The 18,398-nt window shown below is 47.0% G+C and overlaps 7 protein-coding genes and 1 pseudogene across 9 annotated transcripts; 2 read left to right on the top strand and 6 right to left on the bottom strand.

Annotated features, from left to right (window-relative positions):
• Window positions 1-53: 53 nt before the first annotated feature.
• On the bottom strand, window positions 54-1,292 carry LOC128724670 (chymotrypsinogen B-like). The gene is made up of 2 exons (XM_053818391.1): window positions 950-1,292; window positions 54-856 (listed from the first exon to the last, which is right to left on the bottom strand). The coding sequence occupies exons 1-2, from the start codon at window positions 1,290-1,292 to the stop codon at window positions 54-56; spliced, it is 1,146 nt and encodes a 381-aa protein (XP_053674366.1).
• A 407-nt stretch (window positions 1,293-1,699) lies between these two features.
• On the bottom strand, window positions 1,700-2,471 carry LOC128726609 (uncharacterized). The gene is made up of 2 exons (XM_053820424.1): window positions 2,384-2,471; window positions 1,700-2,313 (listed from the first exon to the last, which is right to left on the bottom strand). The coding sequence occupies exons 1-2, from the start codon at window positions 2,469-2,471 to the stop codon at window positions 1,757-1,759; spliced, it is 645 nt and encodes a 214-aa protein (XP_053676399.1). The 3' UTR covers window positions 1,700-1,756.
• A 625-nt stretch (window positions 2,472-3,096) lies between these two features.
• On the bottom strand, window positions 3,097-3,710 carry LOC128724669 (uncharacterized; annotated as a pseudogene).
• A 989-nt stretch (window positions 3,711-4,699) lies between these two features.
• On the bottom strand, window positions 4,700-5,578 carry LOC128725502 (uncharacterized). Its single transcript, XM_053819255.1, has 3 exons — window positions 5,452-5,578; window positions 5,186-5,383; window positions 4,700-5,108 (listed from the first exon to the last, which is right to left on the bottom strand). The coding sequence occupies exons 1-3, from the start codon at window positions 5,534-5,536 to the stop codon at window positions 4,789-4,791; spliced, it is 603 nt and encodes a 200-aa protein (XP_053675230.1). The 5' UTR covers window positions 5,537-5,578; the 3' UTR covers window positions 4,700-4,788.
• Window positions 5,579-6,075: 497 nt separating this feature from the next.
• Window positions 6,076-8,380, bottom strand: LOC128724668 (uncharacterized). The gene is made up of 2 exons (XM_053818390.1): window positions 8,255-8,380; window positions 6,076-8,173 (listed from the first exon to the last, which is right to left on the bottom strand). Exons 1-2 carry the CDS (start codon window positions 8,378-8,380, stop codon window positions 6,638-6,640), a joined length of 1,662 nt encoding a protein of 553 aa, XP_053674365.1. The 3' UTR covers window positions 6,076-6,637.
• Window positions 8,381-10,457: 2,077 nt separating this feature from the next.
• On the top strand, window positions 10,458-11,696 carry LOC128723332 (probable prefoldin subunit 2). Of its 2 annotated transcripts, XM_053817061.1 has the most exons (3): window positions 10,458-10,489; window positions 10,565-10,797; window positions 10,963-11,696. In XM_053817061.1, exons 2-3 carry the CDS (start codon window positions 10,637-10,639, stop codon window positions 11,273-11,275), a joined length of 474 nt encoding a protein of 157 aa, XP_053673036.1. In that variant the 5' UTR covers window positions 10,458-10,489; window positions 10,565-10,636; the 3' UTR covers window positions 11,276-11,696. The 2 variants fall into 2 exon arrangements, with proteins under 2 accessions (XP_053673036.1, XP_053673035.1); XM_053817060.1 differs by having other exon boundaries at window positions 10,471-10,797.
• Window positions 11,697-12,340: 644 nt separating this feature from the next.
• Window positions 12,341-16,926, bottom strand: LOC128727630 (molybdenum cofactor biosynthesis protein 1). 2 transcript variants are annotated; one of them, XM_053821559.1, is made up of 2 exons: window positions 16,404-16,926; window positions 12,341-14,020 (listed from the first exon to the last, which is right to left on the bottom strand). In XM_053821559.1, exons 1-2 carry the CDS (start codon window positions 16,807-16,809, stop codon window positions 13,335-13,337), a joined length of 1,092 nt encoding a protein of 363 aa, XP_053677534.1. In that variant the 5' UTR covers window positions 16,810-16,926; the 3' UTR covers window positions 12,341-13,334. The 2 variants fall into 2 exon arrangements, 1 of the variants encoding a protein (XP_053677534.1); XR_008410846.1 differs by lacking the exon at window positions 16,404-16,926 and adding an exon at window positions 14,204-14,344 and having other exon boundaries at window positions 13,982-14,020.
• Window positions 12,621-13,253, top strand: LOC128727631 (B9 domain-containing protein 1). Its single transcript, XM_053821560.1, has one exon. The coding sequence runs from the start codon at window positions 12,621-12,623 to the stop codon at window positions 13,251-13,253; it is 633 nt and encodes a 210-aa protein (XP_053677535.1).
• Window positions 16,927-18,398: the final 1,472 nt, after the last annotated feature.

The raw sequence follows: 18,398 nt of genomic DNA, 5'->3' as shown, positions 1-18,398 counted from the left end.
AACCACAAGGTCACATTCTGTTGCGCATCCCGTCCAGCTCCTCCCTCCTTCGTTTATTGAAACAAGCTCTCCACCCGGCGTCCGTTCAATTGGACTCTCAACAATACATTGCCCTTATGCTGCTGCAGAAACTTCTTCGTCTTAGGATCCACAGACAGCCGCAGTAGCGCCGTGTTGGCGTCTCCTCGAACAGGTTTTCGCGTCGTTACCGTTTGCTCCAGCGGATCCTCGAAACGAACGCCCTTCTCGCGCAACCATTCGACGTACTTGGCGACGTCGGTGTAGCCGACGTAACTGCGCGAATTGCAGATATTGGCCTGCTGTTCGTCCACCGCGGAAAATGACGTCACGCCGCGCAGGAACCAGTAGCCACGCATCTTGAAGAACATGCCACCGCCGCTATCACCGTTGCAGCTTGAGGTACCGTTCCGGCTGCCGGCACAGTACAATTTCGTCGTCAGGACCTGGCTGAACAGGTTCCGGTCACTTTTCAGACAATCCTCGGCACTTACCACCGGAACGCTGGCTTGGCGCAGGGTGGCCGAGGTGGAATTGTACTCGGTCCAGCCCCACCCAACCACCGTCCCGAACGTGCCTACGAGCCGCTCGATGTCCTCGGACACTCCTTGAATGCAGACGGGCTGCACGTAGTCGTCCCAGGTGAACTGGGTTTGCATCTTCAGGATCGTAATGTCATCGTTGAAGGTGCGTGCGCTTGCTCCCGGTGGCGAGATAACGTCAAATACTCGGTTTTCCTGCACGGAACTACCACCGACGTCAAGGTCAAATATTCCTGCTCGAACCACCAGCCGTCCCGCCGCGATTGGACGCTGGTTTTCCTGGACACAATGATAAGCTACAATGCAAACGGGAACGTAGATTAAGGGTTGCGAACGTATCAGACTGCGTGGCCACGGCCTTTGAGCGGTTGATGGCGTCATTAACCTACCCGTCAGCACGGTGTCCGTGTTGATGATGGTACCACCACACTTGTAGGTCGTTCGCCTAATCGATTCCCGATGGAACAGAGCTACGTGCCATGGCCACATGCCCGGAGAGGAACTCGTACCACCGAAGATAAGTCCTTGCTTCAGGACCTGCACTTGTCCGCATCGCTGGGAAGCCCCCAGTTCCACATTCACCACCGAAAGAACAGCGATTGCAAGCAACACAACGCTCCACCGGCGACACGCCATGTTGCTGCCGATCACTTGACTAACCTCGAATGGAGTGGAACATTGTCTTACGGCAACGAAAGCGGCGGTATCAAGCTTACTGATGATCGTAGGCATGATTGGCTCGCATCCCAAAGAGGAATCCCCACAGCCACACACAAGTGACGTGCGTCGTGAGGCTGCACGTGTTAGTGTTGCGGTCGATCCAGCTCAAATCAGCTGTTTCGCCGGCATCCAGTCGGCTGGAGCCAGAAACGTAAACATACACACCCGAAGAGATAGACCGGTTTGCCAAAGCCCCAGAACTCCCGGGAGTTTGTTTAACGACCGGAATTTCCACGCACGAACACAACGCGGATTTGTGTGATATTTGTTTCGCGGAACTCAGAGACAGAACCAAATCCCCCGTGGGTCAGAGGTTGAGCAAGAGGAGATAGTAATCCGCGAAATTACGCCTTTTACTGACATATCAGCAGAGTTTATTGGGTGAAATGCACTCCTTTGTTGTTCCCTTACACCATAAGTGGGTGCATCCTAAATTCATTCGCACCAAAGATCTTCTTCGTTGTCCCCGTGCGGGTTTATGCTAAGCTGCACCGCAAAAGCACCGAGTCCTCGCTTGCATTTCCACTCACGCCATCCTCATTCAGGGGACAATCATAGAAATAGATCATATCCACGTCCCACTTGGTGAACGCGATATAATCCGGACTAATCGCGGGCTGGGTGTCGTTGTATTCGAAAAACGGATACCGTTCGCCATCCTTCGTCAGCTGAACACGCCCGTTGTCGAACACTTCCATCCGGAACACGAACGGACGCGATTTGGACAACAGTTTTGGCGTGGAAGCCTCCTTCAGCAGCACATTGTTAAAGCTCTGATTCCGGCGACGTGTCTGCCGTCGAGCCACGGACTGTGTGTTACTCCACCCGCTCAGCACAAGCTCTATGACGGTCTCGTCGAACGGGTACGCGGATCGCCCGAAACGGATATGTCCATCGTTGGCACCTACGATGCCGATCCGGAAGTACCGCGAGTTGCTGGTGTGACCCACGTTGCGGAAGCTGCTCGTCGCAAAGTACATCTGCGAGTCATTGTAGCCCGGAACATCGTCGAACTGAAGGCATCCTTTTATTGCTGGAAGCAAACGGACAAAAAATGTGGATCACGTCACGCGATCGCTGCAGCATAAACCGATCACACTCACCATCGAAGGAGTTACTGTGGGCGGTAGCGGTTGTGCTGGGATTGAGCGACAAAATGATCGTCAACAGAAGCGAAATGTACGCGATCATCTTCAGCTTAGCTCTAGGTAACTGCTGCCGCTGAACTGCGATCCGAAATGATCTTGAAATTCCAAGTGCCGCTGCTCTACACCAGCATGTAGAGTCTACAGCGTACAAGAGACACTCACTACTAATACAGGAAAATATTGTGATGTATCATCTGCTTGTTTCATCATTTGCATGAATGAGTATTGCAATCGTTTGTACAATAAGCTGAGAAAACATTGTTCTTCCAATGGATCAGCTAGATCATGGGAAGAGAAAAGGGACCAATTCCCAATGGGTTTGAATATATAAAAGGACTTTAAACAGTCTTGTTTACGTGCCTTCGGAGAATTTGTTGGAAAAACCTATAAAAACGATTCAAGTAGCTATATTTTTATATTAATCTACACAACATCGCAGTTTAGCATCACTGGATCGTACTTGTTTTGTAGTGAACAATCGTAGAAGTAGATTAACTCATAAAACCCTTTAACGATATGTAGTCAACAGGAGATGGCGTTCCGTTGTCGTATAACATAATGATATGCAACAGTCGCTTCTCCTTTCTTATATAGATCGTTTTATTATTGAATACTTCGAGCACGAACATAATGGCATAAAAGTTTGGGGGTTTGAGCCTCCACGAGCTTTAAGAGCTGGTGCAATTGCGTGGTGGCTCCAAAGGACAATCATAAAAGTAGACCACCTCCTTGTCCCACTTCGCAAAGGCCATGTAGTTAGTGGGCATCCTCTTGATGTCGACAAACGACAGGAAAGGATACAACTGCCCGTCTATGGTCACTTGCACCGTACCATCGTTGAACAATTCGAGCACGAACATGGTAGGATGAAACTCCGACAGCAGTTTGGGTGTCTTCGTCTCGGAAAGTAACTCGTTCACGTAACTGTTCGCAGACGTTCGGCGTTGTCGTCGTCCAACACTTTTTGTATTTGCCCAACCTCCCAAAGCTGCGTAAAGTATAATTTAAAAAAAATACTCACAATAAAGAATGGGGATCACAGGTCAGAACTGTGTGACCTTATCTTACCGATTTCTATAACATCCCTGTCATATGGGTACAAGGATTCGCCAAACCGAATGTGTCCATCGTTAGCTCCCAGAACTGCGATTCTGAAATACACCGACTTGCCTGTGCGCCCAACGTTAGTTAAGCTCGTTATGGGAAAATATTAAACTGTCTCGTTGTAACCGGCCACATGATCGTATTGCATACAGCCTGCAATTACTGGAATAATATTCATATTTTTATGTATGCTGTATGCTTATGTTCATTTACTTACTATCAAATGCATTTGTGTTATAAATTGCTTCTGCGTGAAGTAAGTAAACCGATGCCACAATCACAAATACTGAAAGTGACTTCATATCGAATTAGATTTGTAAACGAAGTCACAACTGTGCAGACTGTGATCACGTCCGGCGTGCCCTTCTTTATAAGTACGAAGTTTGGAGATCTTTCGCATCTCCGAAAACAAACGATAACGATAAAATTACCAGTGTTAACCAGTATCACTAATACACTTTTTTGAACATGGTAGCATCTGTACACGAAATGTTCGAAGTTTTATTCAAATTCATGGAAGTATTCGGACTATCCGCACACATTGGTTAGGTGTGATAACGCAGGTGTAGCAAATATGATAGCAAGCTAGCAAAATATTTGAATATGGATAGCAACTATGATACGACGTTAATGGACATAAGGTAAATTTACAGTATTTGCAAAGAAACAATCAAGTGCATCACGTGTGCCACTACAAACTGATATGCAATTGACATGCAGGATCACATTGCATAAGAGCAACATAATTCTATATTTCGGGGGCAAAAGATTTTTTATTGAACTAGGAGATAAAATCATAGGTACGGGCTTCCAGTAGCAGAACGCTTTAAGCACGACGCTTAGTGGCTTTACAATCAGAAAGTATACCTCGTGAGTAAAGTGAAAACTATCACTTTCATCTTTCATTATTCAATACGTATTATTTAGAGTAAGATATCGATACTCTTTAGGAAAATCGTAGCCAGCTCATGATCGCGTCATTGCGGTTGGAAATAATTAAATTCTGAATGGTGTCAAATAAATCTGGAGGTTGCAAGCTTACGTATATTATATTATATTATATTAACCCTAGATAAATGAAACCATTCTACTGAAATTTTTTTACTACCCTTTTTAATACGTATAGATTCTTTCTTAGTATTAATTACGGTACTCTAATGTGCTGTTTCTACAATATATATATATATTCATGATACTTGATTTTTGAATACGGAATGCCGGCTCCCATCTAGTTGTTATTTTTGTGTTGTTCGCTATTAAGGGGTGGTGCAGTTTCTTGGTGGCTCCAAAGGACAATCATAAAAGTAGATCACCTGCTTATCCCACCTCGTGAGGGCCATGTAATTGACGGGAATCCGATTGATGTCGAAAAACGACAGGAAAGGATGCAACTGTCCGTCCTTTTTCACTTGCACCGTACCATTGTTGAACACTTCGAGTACGAACATGGTAGCATGGAACTCAGACAGCAGTTTAGGCGTACTCGTCTCGGAAAGTACCGTGTTTGAGTATCTATTAGCAGACGATCGGCGTTGCCGTCTTCCGGCACTTCTTGTATTACCCCAACCGCCCAGAACTGAATGGTAGAGTTTCAAAGGAACCCACAATGAAAAAAGGACTCATAAATATAGGAAGTGTATGACTCTGTCTTACCGATCTCTACAACATCCCTGTCATACGGAAACAAGGATTCGCCAAATCGAATGATTCCATCGTTAGCTCCGAGAACAGCGATTCTGAAATATTTCGAGTTGCTTGTCCGCCCGACGTTAGCTAAATTTGTTGTGGGAAAATATTGGACTGACCCGTCGTAACCGACTACATGATCGTGTTGCTTGCAGCCTGCGATTACTAGAATAGTATACGAAGCGAGTAGGTATAATTTTTTGCTAACAAGTATGGCTGGTGCATTTACTTACTATCAAAAGAATTCCTGTTATAAAATGCTTCTACGTGCAGCAAATAAACCGACACCAGCATACAAACTACTGCAAGTGACTTCATATCGCGTTTGGTTTGAAATCAGCAGCGCTTCGATGGAAACTGTGACCACATTCAGCTCGAACTGCCTTATAAGTACGAAAATTTAGAATCTCTACATCTTAGAAATTCTAACACGTGAATCGCTGATAACCAGTGCAATCAATCCACTTCTTTGAACAAGAAGACGACAGCATACTACAACTGTTCGTTTATTGAGAGCTTTGATTAAATTCTGGGAAGTACTCGGAGAGGAACTATCCGTACACACCACACGCCAGCCGGGAATGATAACGCAGGTGCAACAAATATGATAAGACACTATGAAATTATCGGTATGGATACCAACTAAGATAAAACGCTTACGGAATTTAGGTAAATTTGCACTTTTACTAACAAGCACTCATGGCGCATGGCGTGTGCCACTACAGATTGATATGCGATTGACCAAGGCGTATCGCATTTCGTAAGAAAAAAGGTTTCTACTACACTCAATGAAATTGAAACACAATCCATGCACGAAAAAATTAATTTTATTATCTTCGTGTCTTGTTTTTGCTCGCAATTGCTTGTTCTGAAATTTGTAGCGAGCTTTTCGTGTTATCATTAAAACGATACGCAATACAATCGATTCTGGCCTTTTGAATATGCATAATTCAATATGGATGATACTAATCTAAAAAAAATGTTATAAAAAAAGGTTAGCTTCACAATACAACATTGTTGTGATCGTATTTTCTTTCTTTACTACGCTAGTTGTTGCTTATGCTAGTAACTGCATCTAACATGCTGCATCTTTCTGTACGAGGTGTGTAACTCAGTGCGTAATTTCCACGTTCACCTGTGCAGGATAGTTGGCTGCCTATACGATGATTTGTTTCTTAAAAACTAGTGTTAGTATACATATTGCCACGTCCCAGACAGCTAGCTGGGTCGTACTTTCGAGACAAAAAATCTAGAAAATTCAATTCATAAAAAAGGGTTTGCTCATGGAACGGCTTGCTCCTACAAACGGAACACGTTGCAGACTAAATAAAAGCTGGGAAGTGAACCAGCAAATTAGTTTCCACGATCGAGTAATACGAACAAAGTAAGTCAAAGCTCGTCCCTGCTATCGTCGCTTGTCTAGTTGTCCAACTTTGCTTTTTTAAGTATACCTGTTTCGCTAGTTGATGCCACTTGCTGCTCGTGTTCGTTTAACGTCAATTCTACTGGCAATGGCACATTGACAGGAGAGCGAGGAACCGCAATTGTGATCGGCAGAGATTCTGTTTCCGTATACAAACGCTTCAGCATGCCCGAGGACGCACGGGACTTTATGGAGCACCGCGTAATGGCCACGGACGCCGATCCGGAACCAGCCCCAACCGGTGAAGCACCCAATCCGAGCTGGTTGATGTTGGCCAGCAGCTCAAGATTCTTCGATTCCGATTCGTCCAGGCGACGGCGCAACTCCTTTATCTCCGTGCTCTGTCGGAGCAATTGCTGACGCATGTTGCGAAATTCCGCCTTGAAGATGGAGATCGTTTGATCGATGCGAGTGATATCGGTGCGCAATTTTCGCGACTTGCTCTTGAACACCTTTCCACTCGGCACATTGGTTGCAATGCTGCTAGAGTTATAGCTGGGCAAGATTTGGGTGCTTGAGCACTGATTGCTCGAGGTCTGCTTGTTAGCACTCAGTTTATTTGAGCTCATACCGAAAGAGCTCTGGTTGTTCGAGCTCTGAATCAATGTACTCGGATTGCTACAGCTTATATGGCATCCATTCTGATTCAACCAACTGCGGCTGTTTGAACTCGCAGTGCACGAGCTATGACTGTTCAGAACATGGTTGATTGGGCTCTGGCTGTGCGAACACTGCATAAACGTGTTCTGGTTAAGCGTTCCTGCACTGAATGAACTTTGGCCGAGCGAACCTGAATTGAACGAGCTCTGGCCGAGCGTGCCTGGGTTATACGTGCTCTGGCTATTCGAAGCTTGGTTATACGAGTTCGGGATGTACGGGCTGTGGTTCTTCGAACTCTGGTTGCACGTACTCAAAGTAAAAGGATTCTGCGGCAGTCTGTTTGATAACATTGAAATGGCGCTGTAAAACGAACAATTTCCTTGCCGAATAATGTTCGGCATCGAAAGATTGGAATCGAATAACGGCTCCGCAGGTGGCGTAGAAGGGATTGGCGTTTCAATATTACTATCGAAGTTGAAGGATGATAGATCTGGATGGCCGAATGCGTTCTTGGGACATATATGCTCACCAATCAACCTCTTCAGCCCGTCAACGATGTGTTCATCAAAGTGCTCGATTGCCATGGAAGATATGTCACGCAACTCTTGTAGCACATCATGCGCCCGAAGAGGAAACGAAATGTTCTCGACCAGAAAGAGAATTTGCATTACCTCATCTATCACCTTGCCCGGGATAAAACAACACACCTCCTTTTCGATGTACTTAGAGTAGGTCATGGAGAGCATGGAGATACGTGTTTCGATGCATGTCAGTATGTCGGCATGCTTTGCCAGGGGATGGTTCCGCCGCTCCGATTCACGCCGAGGTAGCTGAGATTTGATGGCCTTGAAGTTTGCGTTGTGCCGCCGGATTATCTTGACAAACCCCCTGTTCAGCAACGACTGGCAGATGATATTTATTTTCATGCATATCTGTAATGCAAACAAACCCCAAATATTAATGATATGATGAGATGTTGGACTTGTTTAATTACTAATCATTATGTTACTTACTATTCGACTCTTGGCTATTTCATCGTAAGTCAAATTCTCCAACACTTGCTCAATCATACAGTCGGGCAAATCGAGGAAATTTAAGCTTTCGCTGGATCGGGCCACACCGCTGGTGGTTAGGTCCATCGTGGCCAGTAAGCTGTTTCGAAGCCGACGACCTTTGCAGTGCTCTTAGTATTACCACAGTTACAGCGTATGGGCACCGTTTTTCTGTTCTTTGTTAAGTGCGTTCCACAAACTGCAACAAAATTCCAACTTTTATGAAAAACAAGAAGCTGATGAGCACTGTTTTCAGTATGGATTAAAATAGATGACGAAAAATAATAAAACTGTTGTTGCCATCTCTTGTATATACGCATAGTTCTATACTCCACGCGTCGGTAGCCAGATTGTCTGTGCTGAGCATTTCTTGAAACCTTTTCAAATTTCACAAGTTATTGCTCAGAAAGCTTAATTACATAATAATGAATCAAATGTATGGAAACATTCTGCTGTTATTTCTGAAATTAACTTAATTTTACAAGAAAAGAAAAATGCAGAACTAGATTCCTAGATTTCTATACAATAGGCACCCTGATACGAAATGTATATTTGATATCGTCTGCTAGCGGTTTTAAATGCATTTTAATTTCAGACACCTTCCAGAAAAGGTCAAAAATTTCTAAAACATAAAATGGTTATTTTTCAATTTAAACTTTTTAAAGTATATGGAATGAACCTAACCCTTTAGGAATAAGATAAATCCTTTCATAGTAAAACATATTAGCATATTGCTGCAGTTTTATATGTATTCTCATCAAATGCTGTTAGATAAAAATAAAAATCATCGATCATTATATGGGATTAATTCAACAACCTATTTAACCGTTATCTTTACGGTGTATTAAGAAATCAACGTGTAAAGTAAAGAACCTCTGATAAGGAAACTTGATTTCCAAATGCCCTGGGAATCTACGCTCTACGTAGATTCCACCCGCCCTGCTATCGCCTTATCGGGGTTCCCACCATATGGTGTATTATGAAAGAGCAAGACAGCTTTAACCCTAAGCATAATTGCAATAGCGCTGGTGCTTCGTAGGGGTTGTGGATAAAAAATAATCGCTTCCTCAAGATGCTCTTTTAGAGACCGCGAATGTTTAAAATGCTTTTCATTTGTTTATATTTCGTTTCACTTATATCGACAGACACATTCGTTAACACTAGAGTAAAACACAAATATTGATGTTCACTTAAACCAAACAAAGCCGATACAAAACATCAGATCCTTGCTAAAGTCGATGAGATTTAACTGGGTTTGTTCTGTCCGTGGTAATCCGCGAAAAATGTGTAAATACTTTGCGAGAAGATTCCTTGTTCGTGCCGCCGGCTAAGGAATGCGTTTCCACCCACTGCAGCACTCTGTTTGATTGCCTATATTCGAGACACCGAGGCACTCTGCGGGTCCACGGGTGTAATGCCCAGTAGACTTCCAGTAAAGGGAAGAATTACCTTACAGTTGAAATACCATTGGGCAAGGAAAATAGCGAAGAGAAGAAAATCTGGGGAATCCGTGAAATGGCGTTATTTACTATGCTTCGATGCTCGATTCCCGGATACTCACGTATTGTGACTCGTTCCCAACTCTCAACCATGTACAGCTCGGTTATCATCAGGTACCTAAACCACCAGTAGTTAATGAAACTTAAAACCTTGTCCAATAGTTGATTCATTTTACTGCTGCGATGCCGTCTGTGGTCGGTGGGGTCGGTCGGTTTCGCTTCCTCCAAATCGAACGTGGTAATTCTTCCCTACTGGTGTTGTGACCCTGCTTGTGCTAGTGATAAATCGGATGTTTAGAAATTGTGTTACTCATACGAATCATAAAAAATAAATAAAAGAAATCAACCGATTTGACGCGACGGTGATGTGAATATGGTTTCAGACGGAACGACACTCTCCTACCGATACGTCAAATTACAACAGATTTGTCTCGGATGCACTTTTTGAATGCATTTTACATTAGGTTTGATTGAGAGTGAGCTGTGTAATCAATATGAATATGTAATGTTAACAATCAGCGATATTTATCGTCTCTCACCATACGAAACGTTAATATCGCCGAAGTAAAACGCACCGAAACAGTGCCTGAACTGCAAGTATAAACAAAACGCAGCAACATCGAATTGTGCCTCTACATGTGACATTTCTTAGTGTGAGAAGAAGAAGAAACAGTGCTCAAAAAATCACACCGTTTCGGTAAAGAAAATAGTTCGTAAACGGCGTGAAAATAACCTTCCCAAATTAAGGAATCCCATCCCGCACCCCTTGTAGCCAGCGGCAAATAGGCGAGCCTTTGACTCCGTCTGCAATCCAGCATCCCGGTGCGTAAATTACTCCTGAACGATGGCAACACAAACTGCCTCGACGGCCGGCAGCGGTAGCGGTAAACCAAAAGAAAAGAAAAGTCAAGAGGATATCTATGCCGAATTCCAGCAGCTGCGAAATCAACAGCGAAATTTGGTTAATAATCTAAGCACCATCGAGATGGATTTCAAAGAGCACAAGTAAGTGGGGCCTAAATCGTACTGTCCCGTGCAGCTTCGTTCCATTGCCTTATCGGGCGCGGAGCGCAGGGATGGAAGAATATTCTTCCCAGAGTCTTCTTATGATGCCGCCGCATTTCCCTAGACCATCGGTTGTTGGTAATGTTGTGGAATTGCTCGTTTCAGAACCGTGATTGATACATTGAAAACAGTCGAATCTAGTCGAAAATGCTTCCGATTAATTGGCGGTGTGCTAGTCGAGCAGACGGTCGAAGTCGTCCTGCCGCAGCTGGAACTGAACAAAGGACAACTGGAGAAGCTGATCGATGAAGGCAAGGAACAGATCACGAAGAAGGGACTGGAGATCAATCAGTTTAAAGAGGAAAACAATATTAAAATGCGAGGCCAAGAACCGACTCAATCGGCGGCCAGCGAAAAGGAAGACGCAAGCGAGGAAAAACCTACCACCAACAGAAACGTACTGGTGGGCAACTTATAGATGGTTGCGAGAGCCGCGTGTTTCCTCTCCCGTCCGATCAGCTGGCTAGCTTTTGTTTCCTGTTTAATCCCCAACCGCATTCATTATATCATGTATTTCTGTACCGTTTGCTTGCGGCGGCAACGTTACACCAGCACGGCGATGATGTGCAACAGATCATTACTTAACGCATGATCATGAAGACAACATTTACACCACATCTTATCCCAAAGGCTTGAGCAGGCCCGCCGAAACGATATGGCGGCAAAAATGATCGCATGCTGTGCAATTTCCTTACTCGTTGGAATCCTCCTCGTTCACGGATCGGCTCGTGCTTTGCTGCTCTCACGGAGACGAAAACAAAAATCACCAGGTGTTGTTCTTGATTGTTACTTTAAGGTCGCCTAACGAGCTAATGAAAACCATTGAACAAAAGAGAAGAATAAGCAAAAATATATTGAGTATTTATTTGCATTACTATGAACTATGTCATATCACAGTACCGTGTAGCTCTACTGACGGGTATAAATGTAAATCTATGCAAGGGTGACGTAAAGATAAACGTACATTTAAAGTTGTTCACTACTTCTGCCACGGATCATACTTCAGTGTGAGGTCATTTATAGTGACAGACGCCTAAAAAAAGTACCTTATCCAATGCGGATGAAACCTATTTTAGGCACGCTTGAAGCAGATGCTAAAAAGGATTTTTGACTCCGTATGTGTGGAAAACCAATGGACGGATCACTACGATGTCTAGCTTTGTGCACGATATACTCTCCGTTTTTGCAGCGAAACCGTCTTGTTAGGCTCCGATTGGTCGTTCGTTCCGTTTGTCCTTTTAGACCGAACAAGAGCGATATGGTAGGCCAGAATTGAGATGGAAAATAGAGTTGATAGGTTCACCAAAAATAACAGATTGGTTGCGATCCTGATTTCGATCGTAAGCGGTTCCGGTTTGCCACAATAAGTTCACAAATAAGAACTAACAATCTGAGCGGACTTTACTTTAGTTTTTGATGTGGTGATTTATTTTGTGATGAATTAAGAGCTTAAACTAAACTCGAACTCACTTACTTTGTTCGGTTCGCTTGTTTCGTTAAATGCTATAGTCCGTGTTACAATTCTCGTGTACAGTGAAACACGCCTAACAAATACCCAATTATTCCCAAGCAATGTGTGTCTTACGTCTAATGTGGTGCGTTGCCATGGAAATTGTTATGCATTACCATAACACAACAGGGTCGGCATCCTTTCGGTGGATTTGCGTTTCGTTCTGTTTCCGCGCATCTAATCGATCCGCATCTATAGTGTGTTAGTGTGTGAGTGTTTTTCTCTGGAATTTTTGCATCTAATTCTCGCCGTTATGCTCGAGCTACAGCTAACTTCCGGTGAAAGTGAAAGCTTTTTCCACCTCACCGTCACTGGGCAGCTGGAGTCAGCCTACTTCCCAATGGGTCCGGACGGGAACGGACTGTTCTGCCGGTACGACATCGTAGCCGGTCCGGATTGGGAGCTCGTGTCCGGGTTGCGGTCTGCCGTCACGCAAAGTGCTCGAACCGAGACGGACTACCGGACGGTGGTGTTCAACATGCCGATCGAGTTCACGATGAAATCCACCAACCCGTACGGTTGGCCGCAGATCGTCTTCAGCCTGTACGGTGCCAACGTGTGGAACGTGGAAACGAACCGAGGATACGCACGGGTACACTGTCCGCTCAGTGGTGCCACCGGAAGTGGAGACTCATCGGCCGAGCGGACCATCCGTGCGCCACTGTTCATCCCGAAGTACGCCAACATGTGCGCAGCGGCAATGAGCTGGATAAGCGGCGTGAATCCGGAAATGCGTGACCCCAAGATTCTGGCCGACGGTTCCAAACATAAGGGCCTCTCGTGCGAGACGTACGGCGAGCTGGTGGTTCGATTGCAGACCATTTCACGAGGCAGCAACCAGATGGCACTCGACTGGGGACAAGGATCCGCGGACGAACGATACTAGCGTACTCCACTGACAACCCACTGCTAATGAATAAAGGCACTTAACACGCTAGATGAATGCAGTTGTTGAATTGGGGCCACCTCAAATGTGCATCGGCACGAACGGTTCGTTCGTCACGATTGGATCCGTCCGGTAGCCACGCGTGATGATCGGCATTTGCTCCCGTTCACGTGTCTCGATCGTGCGGGATTCCAGCGTCGGTTCGTGATTAAACTGCTTCCGGTAGAACTCGCTCTTACCGCCCGTTTTCTCCACCAGCATGATGTTCTTGATCAGTATCTCGTGCGAAACCGCCTTACACATGTCGTACACGGTCAGGGCCGCGACCGAAACCGCGGTAAGCGCCTCCATCTCCACACCCGTCTTGCCGTCACATTTCACCTTCGCCAGAATGTGCACCTCGTTGGTGGAACTGTTCAGGCTCGTCTCCACCTTGATCGATGACAGCGGGATGTTGTGACAGAGCGGTATCAGATCGGAGGTTTTCTTCGCCGCCACGATCGCGGCCATTTGTGAGATCGAGAGCACATCGCCCTTCTTCAGTTCGTTGTTTTCGATCAATGCCGCGATCGTAGGGCCAACGTACACGGTGGCTTGTGCCTTGGCCACACGTTTGGTTGACACCTTGTCATCTACGTCGACCATCGTCGCCCGGCCGGTGTGTTCGTCTACGTGGCTTAGCGAGGAGTATGGGCGCTGAAACTGTGCCAGTGAGAAGGTGGTGCGGTGGTGTGTTTGTACAAATGAGGTCGAAAGTGCCGGTGCTCCTGCATCGAATGGAACGGAGAAAATGTGGCCATTAATTAGACGACAAAATGCATCCCGAAACCGGGCGGAAGGATTGACGCAACCCACGAAAGGTGGGGCACCGTCGTTTGGGGAAGTGAACAAGCGATCATATTCCCATGTGGGAAAGTCTTCTCTTGCGCTGTTTAGCCGACCAAAGTTACCGATTACACGTTGTGTTTTTGCGCAGCACGTTTAATCGCACAACCTTGACACGCGCGAGTGCATTGATATGCATTTTGAAATAACGGTCAACGGGAGGGGTTGCCGATTGCTTCCGGTTCACCTTTTTGCACCAACCCCCCGTTGCAAAGATGTGCACCACTCCTCCCCTTTCGTTCCACTCGGTTGCGCAACCCCCATGACCCCTTTCGACACCCACAGTCAATCGCTTTTGCCTTTGGGGGTTGCCTCTCCATTTTTGTTGTTGATCGCAAACCGCACGTTTGCACGCACACCCCAACACACGATCGATGGCGGCGAAGATCACGCATACACGCTGATCAGCGCATGGGGTGGCCTTTCCCTACCCCACTAACGAGGTCATAGAACCTTCCCTAATGGCGTACAGACAGACACCGGCCTCAGGCCTTGGTTCCGTTTATGTGGCGGCAAATATGGCGACAATCGCTTCCATTAAAAGCGCACGTTTGCTGCTGCTTCTTACCCTGTTGCTTGCTCTTTCTCGCGCTAAACCTATGCTGTGTCTCCGTGTGATGGGGAGGTGGAGGGCCGATGTGAGGAGTGCCTCCGGAACTCTTACCCGCCGATTAGTATCATCGGGCGGTTTTCCATCTGGGAAAGATTGAGCATGCCTGCGGAGGAAAATGGGTTGAAAGAAAAACGACAACAAAACAACAACAACAACGACTAAAGGGCTCGCCACGTTTCGCCCAGAGGGAAGCTACCGCTGCGAAACCTGTTGCGGCCACCCCTGAGACGGGTGGTGTGCATTTTCACCACCACCCACCACCCTCTGCCGGCCGGGGTTCGTGGTCTGTTCGCCCGTCGCACTCACTAACCTGCATGTTGTTTCTTTTTGCGCTTGACGGCGGCCGAGATGAGACACCTCAGATCGTCCTCGGAGCAACCCGGGCTGCGAAGGGCGTCACGCAGGGACACCTCGGTGTTGCCGAACAGACACACCTTCAGGTTCCCGTCGGCCGTGATGCGCAACCGGTTGCATCCGCCACAGAAATGCTCGGTCATCGAAGTGATGAAACCCATCCGGCCCCGGTAGCCTGGCACACGGTACGCTTTGGACGTATCGTGCGGTCCGTTCGGGAGCGCCTCGAACGCGGGATAACGGGCCAGGATCGTGTCAAGCATGGCACGGAACGGCACCATCTTGTCCGTGTCCCACCGGTTGCCGGTGAACGGCATGTACTCGATGAACCGCACGTCAACGTCGCGATCGCGCGTCAGCTCGACGAAATCGCAAATCTCGTCGTCGTTAAAACCTGCGGAAAATGGGAGGTTTTTTTGTTTTGTTTTTGTTTTTGTCAGTCAGCCCTTCTGCGACCAGCGACCCATCACAACCCGGGTTCGTGGTGAGACCCGTGGGGTTCGACACAACAAAAAACAGGATCGCCGTCACGAGCGTGCAAATGGTCAACAAATTCCCTCACGGCAATAAAGACTGGACCGGGGCAAAGCCACAACATCGAAGGCGAGCAAGGCGAACCATCGAAGTAGGCGCTTAACTGCCCTTTCGGAAAGGTGCAACCGAGGGTCACGGGCCCTACGGTGTCAACCTCATATTCAAATGCCACTTGCTCAAAGGGCACTACTGCGTCTGGGATGATATGCACAAACAACCGAACAAACGCATCGAGAATGGGCCGGTTTCCGGTCCTTAAATTGATGGACCGTCCCACTTATCATCACACAGCGACAGTGTACGGTCCTATCGCTTCGAACTGATCACCAGCGAGTGTGTTTGGCCCAATTTCGACGCTGATTAAACTTGTCTGGGCGCATTCTTTCTTTTCTTATCGCCCGATCCTCACTCTTATCGATGCACCACCACCTGAACTGCATTCCCAAGGGCCCACGGTGGACCGGATTAGGAAGAGCGATAGTGAGAGAGAGAGCGAGAGAAATGTACTTGTTGTACTTTAAATCCACCCTCCTAACATGGCGTTGCCATCCAGTCCTCGTCTTTAGACGTGATTGATTTCGTATGTGTTCTTTTTTTTTGCATTCGTCCGCGCAACAAACACCGTTTCGTGTCCCTTTTTTGCCTTCACTGTCGCCCACCGGGACCCTTCCGAAAACCCGGATGATCAAGGACACTTGCACGACACACAAACGACAAACAAACACACACACACACACACACTGTACACCGCATCTACTACTTACCCTTCATAAGGACACAGTTCACCTTAGGACGATAGCCAAGCTGAATGGCCAGATCGATACCGGCCATTACCCGGTCCCAGCCCTTCCGGCGTGTAATCTGCTCATACCGAGCCGCCCGGAGCGTATCGAGGCTGACATTGAGCGCATCAAGTCCGGCCCGTTGCAGGCCAACGAGCTGCCGGGTCAGCATGAGTCCGTTCGTTGTGATGCCGACGCTTTCGAGCAGCGGATTGGTGGCCTTCAGCTGGCTCACGATCTCGGTCAGGTCCTTGCGCACGGTCGGTTCACCACCGGTGAGCCTGATCTTGCGTACACCCTCGGTTACGAAGAGGTTCGCGAGTCGCACAACCTCAGCACTCGTCAGCAGATGATCCTTTTGGGTGAGCTGCACGCCTTCCGCTGGCATGCAGTACTTGCAGCGTAGGTTGCACCGTTCGGTGAGCGAAATCCGCAGATAGCTGTGAAACCGTCCGAAGCTGTCGGTAAGCGGTGAGGTCAGCAGACGTTGCTTCCGTTCGCGTTGACTTTCCGAGTGGTTCTGAAAGAAACACCGCACAACAACCAGAGTGGAAGCGTCGAGTTGCCGTTTTTGGATCAAAGGGACAAGCGAGAGAGCGAGAGAGAGAGAGAGGGGGTAAGGTGTGGTGCATGGTCACACGGGGGCTTCTTAGTTTTCGCACCCCCTGTTTTCCGCTGGCCGAGAGATGATGGCCGTTTTTACGCTATATTTGTAAACAACGCCACATACGCACGGCGCGTTGCATGTCGACCGGCACGTACGCACACACCAGCGCCGTACTCGGAGCGTCACGCACACCAAAGCTGCCTCCAGCCCCCGGAGGAAGGTGGCGAAGAAGAACAAGAAGCGAGCCGTTTTTAAGGGATGAGGGATGCTTTGCGCGAGCGAGACACATGCGCCGTGAAGAAAGTGAAGACGTGACCAAGTGCACAGAAGGGCCAAAAGGGAATGCAGCTGCGTTGCGTGTTCTTCTTTTCCGACCGGCGCCTACTTTGCTTGCGGTCGTCGAGAATGTGTGTATGTAGGCCTATGTACAACCCCCTGTGCAGCAAGGGTGGTGCGTATTACATAATGCACAACACACTGCACACTGCGAAATTTTGAGCGCGTTTACAAAGTTTGTTTCTTGTTGCTTTTGCGTCTTGTGTTTACGTTCGCCTTTACGCGCTTTGTGAGGGGCCGGTTTTTTGAATGGGATTATTTTTTTTTCCGTGACCCGTTGAAAAGCCTTGGTTTGTTGATGATGGCTGAAGTTTAAGAGCCCCCACCAATATGAAAGCAGATCTATTTTTGCCATTCCGGAGCCAGTTTTTTGTCTACGTCTCCAATGCAGCGATGGTAAATATTGATGTTTACGTGCTCTGCACCGGCTCTTGGCCCGTCGATCAGATTGGTAACAGACTATTTGAGCAGCTTTTCCATCGCATGTGGACGCTAACAGCGGCAGCTAATTGAATGAGACCACAATTTAGCTCCCTCCCCAATCGCCCGATGTTAATGGCCACCCTGGGACTTGGTAACGAGGGGGAGAAAACCCGATGAGAAAACATTTCTCATCGTTCGGACTTTGCACTTAGCGACAGTGAGAGACTCTGTGACGAGGGTGCCATCAATTTGCATTTGCAAAAGTTTACAAAATTCATTACCATGTCGGTTTTCTTTGGAGTGCGAGCGTGTTGCGGTTACTTATGATTCAGATCGCGCTTGTAAACAAAATACACTAACACAGCTTGAATCGCTTGCACGGTAGCTAGAAAGCATGCAGTGACGCATACGATGGATCTGAGGCATACACCTATGTCTTATGTGCAACAGGTTTACAAGGTCGATTTTTTGTTGATGCCACTTTTCAAGGTGAATCTCAAGCAGATTTGAAAAATACAAAGCTAAAGCGATCACGTTATCGACTGGCTATAAAAATAGTGAATTTCGGACGTCTGTTGTGCATATTTTAATTTGGCTGAGTGAAATGTGAG

The sequence above is a fragment of the Anopheles nili genome, chromosome 3, assembly GCF_943737925.1.
Source record: "Anopheles nili chromosome 3, idAnoNiliSN_F5_01, whole genome shotgun sequence".
In the NCBI taxonomy this organism is placed as follows: Eukaryota; Metazoa; Arthropoda; class Insecta; order Diptera; family Culicidae; genus Anopheles; species Anopheles nili.
Note: the sequence above shows the minus strand (reverse complement) of the source record. Positions and strands in the feature narration are given on the sequence as shown.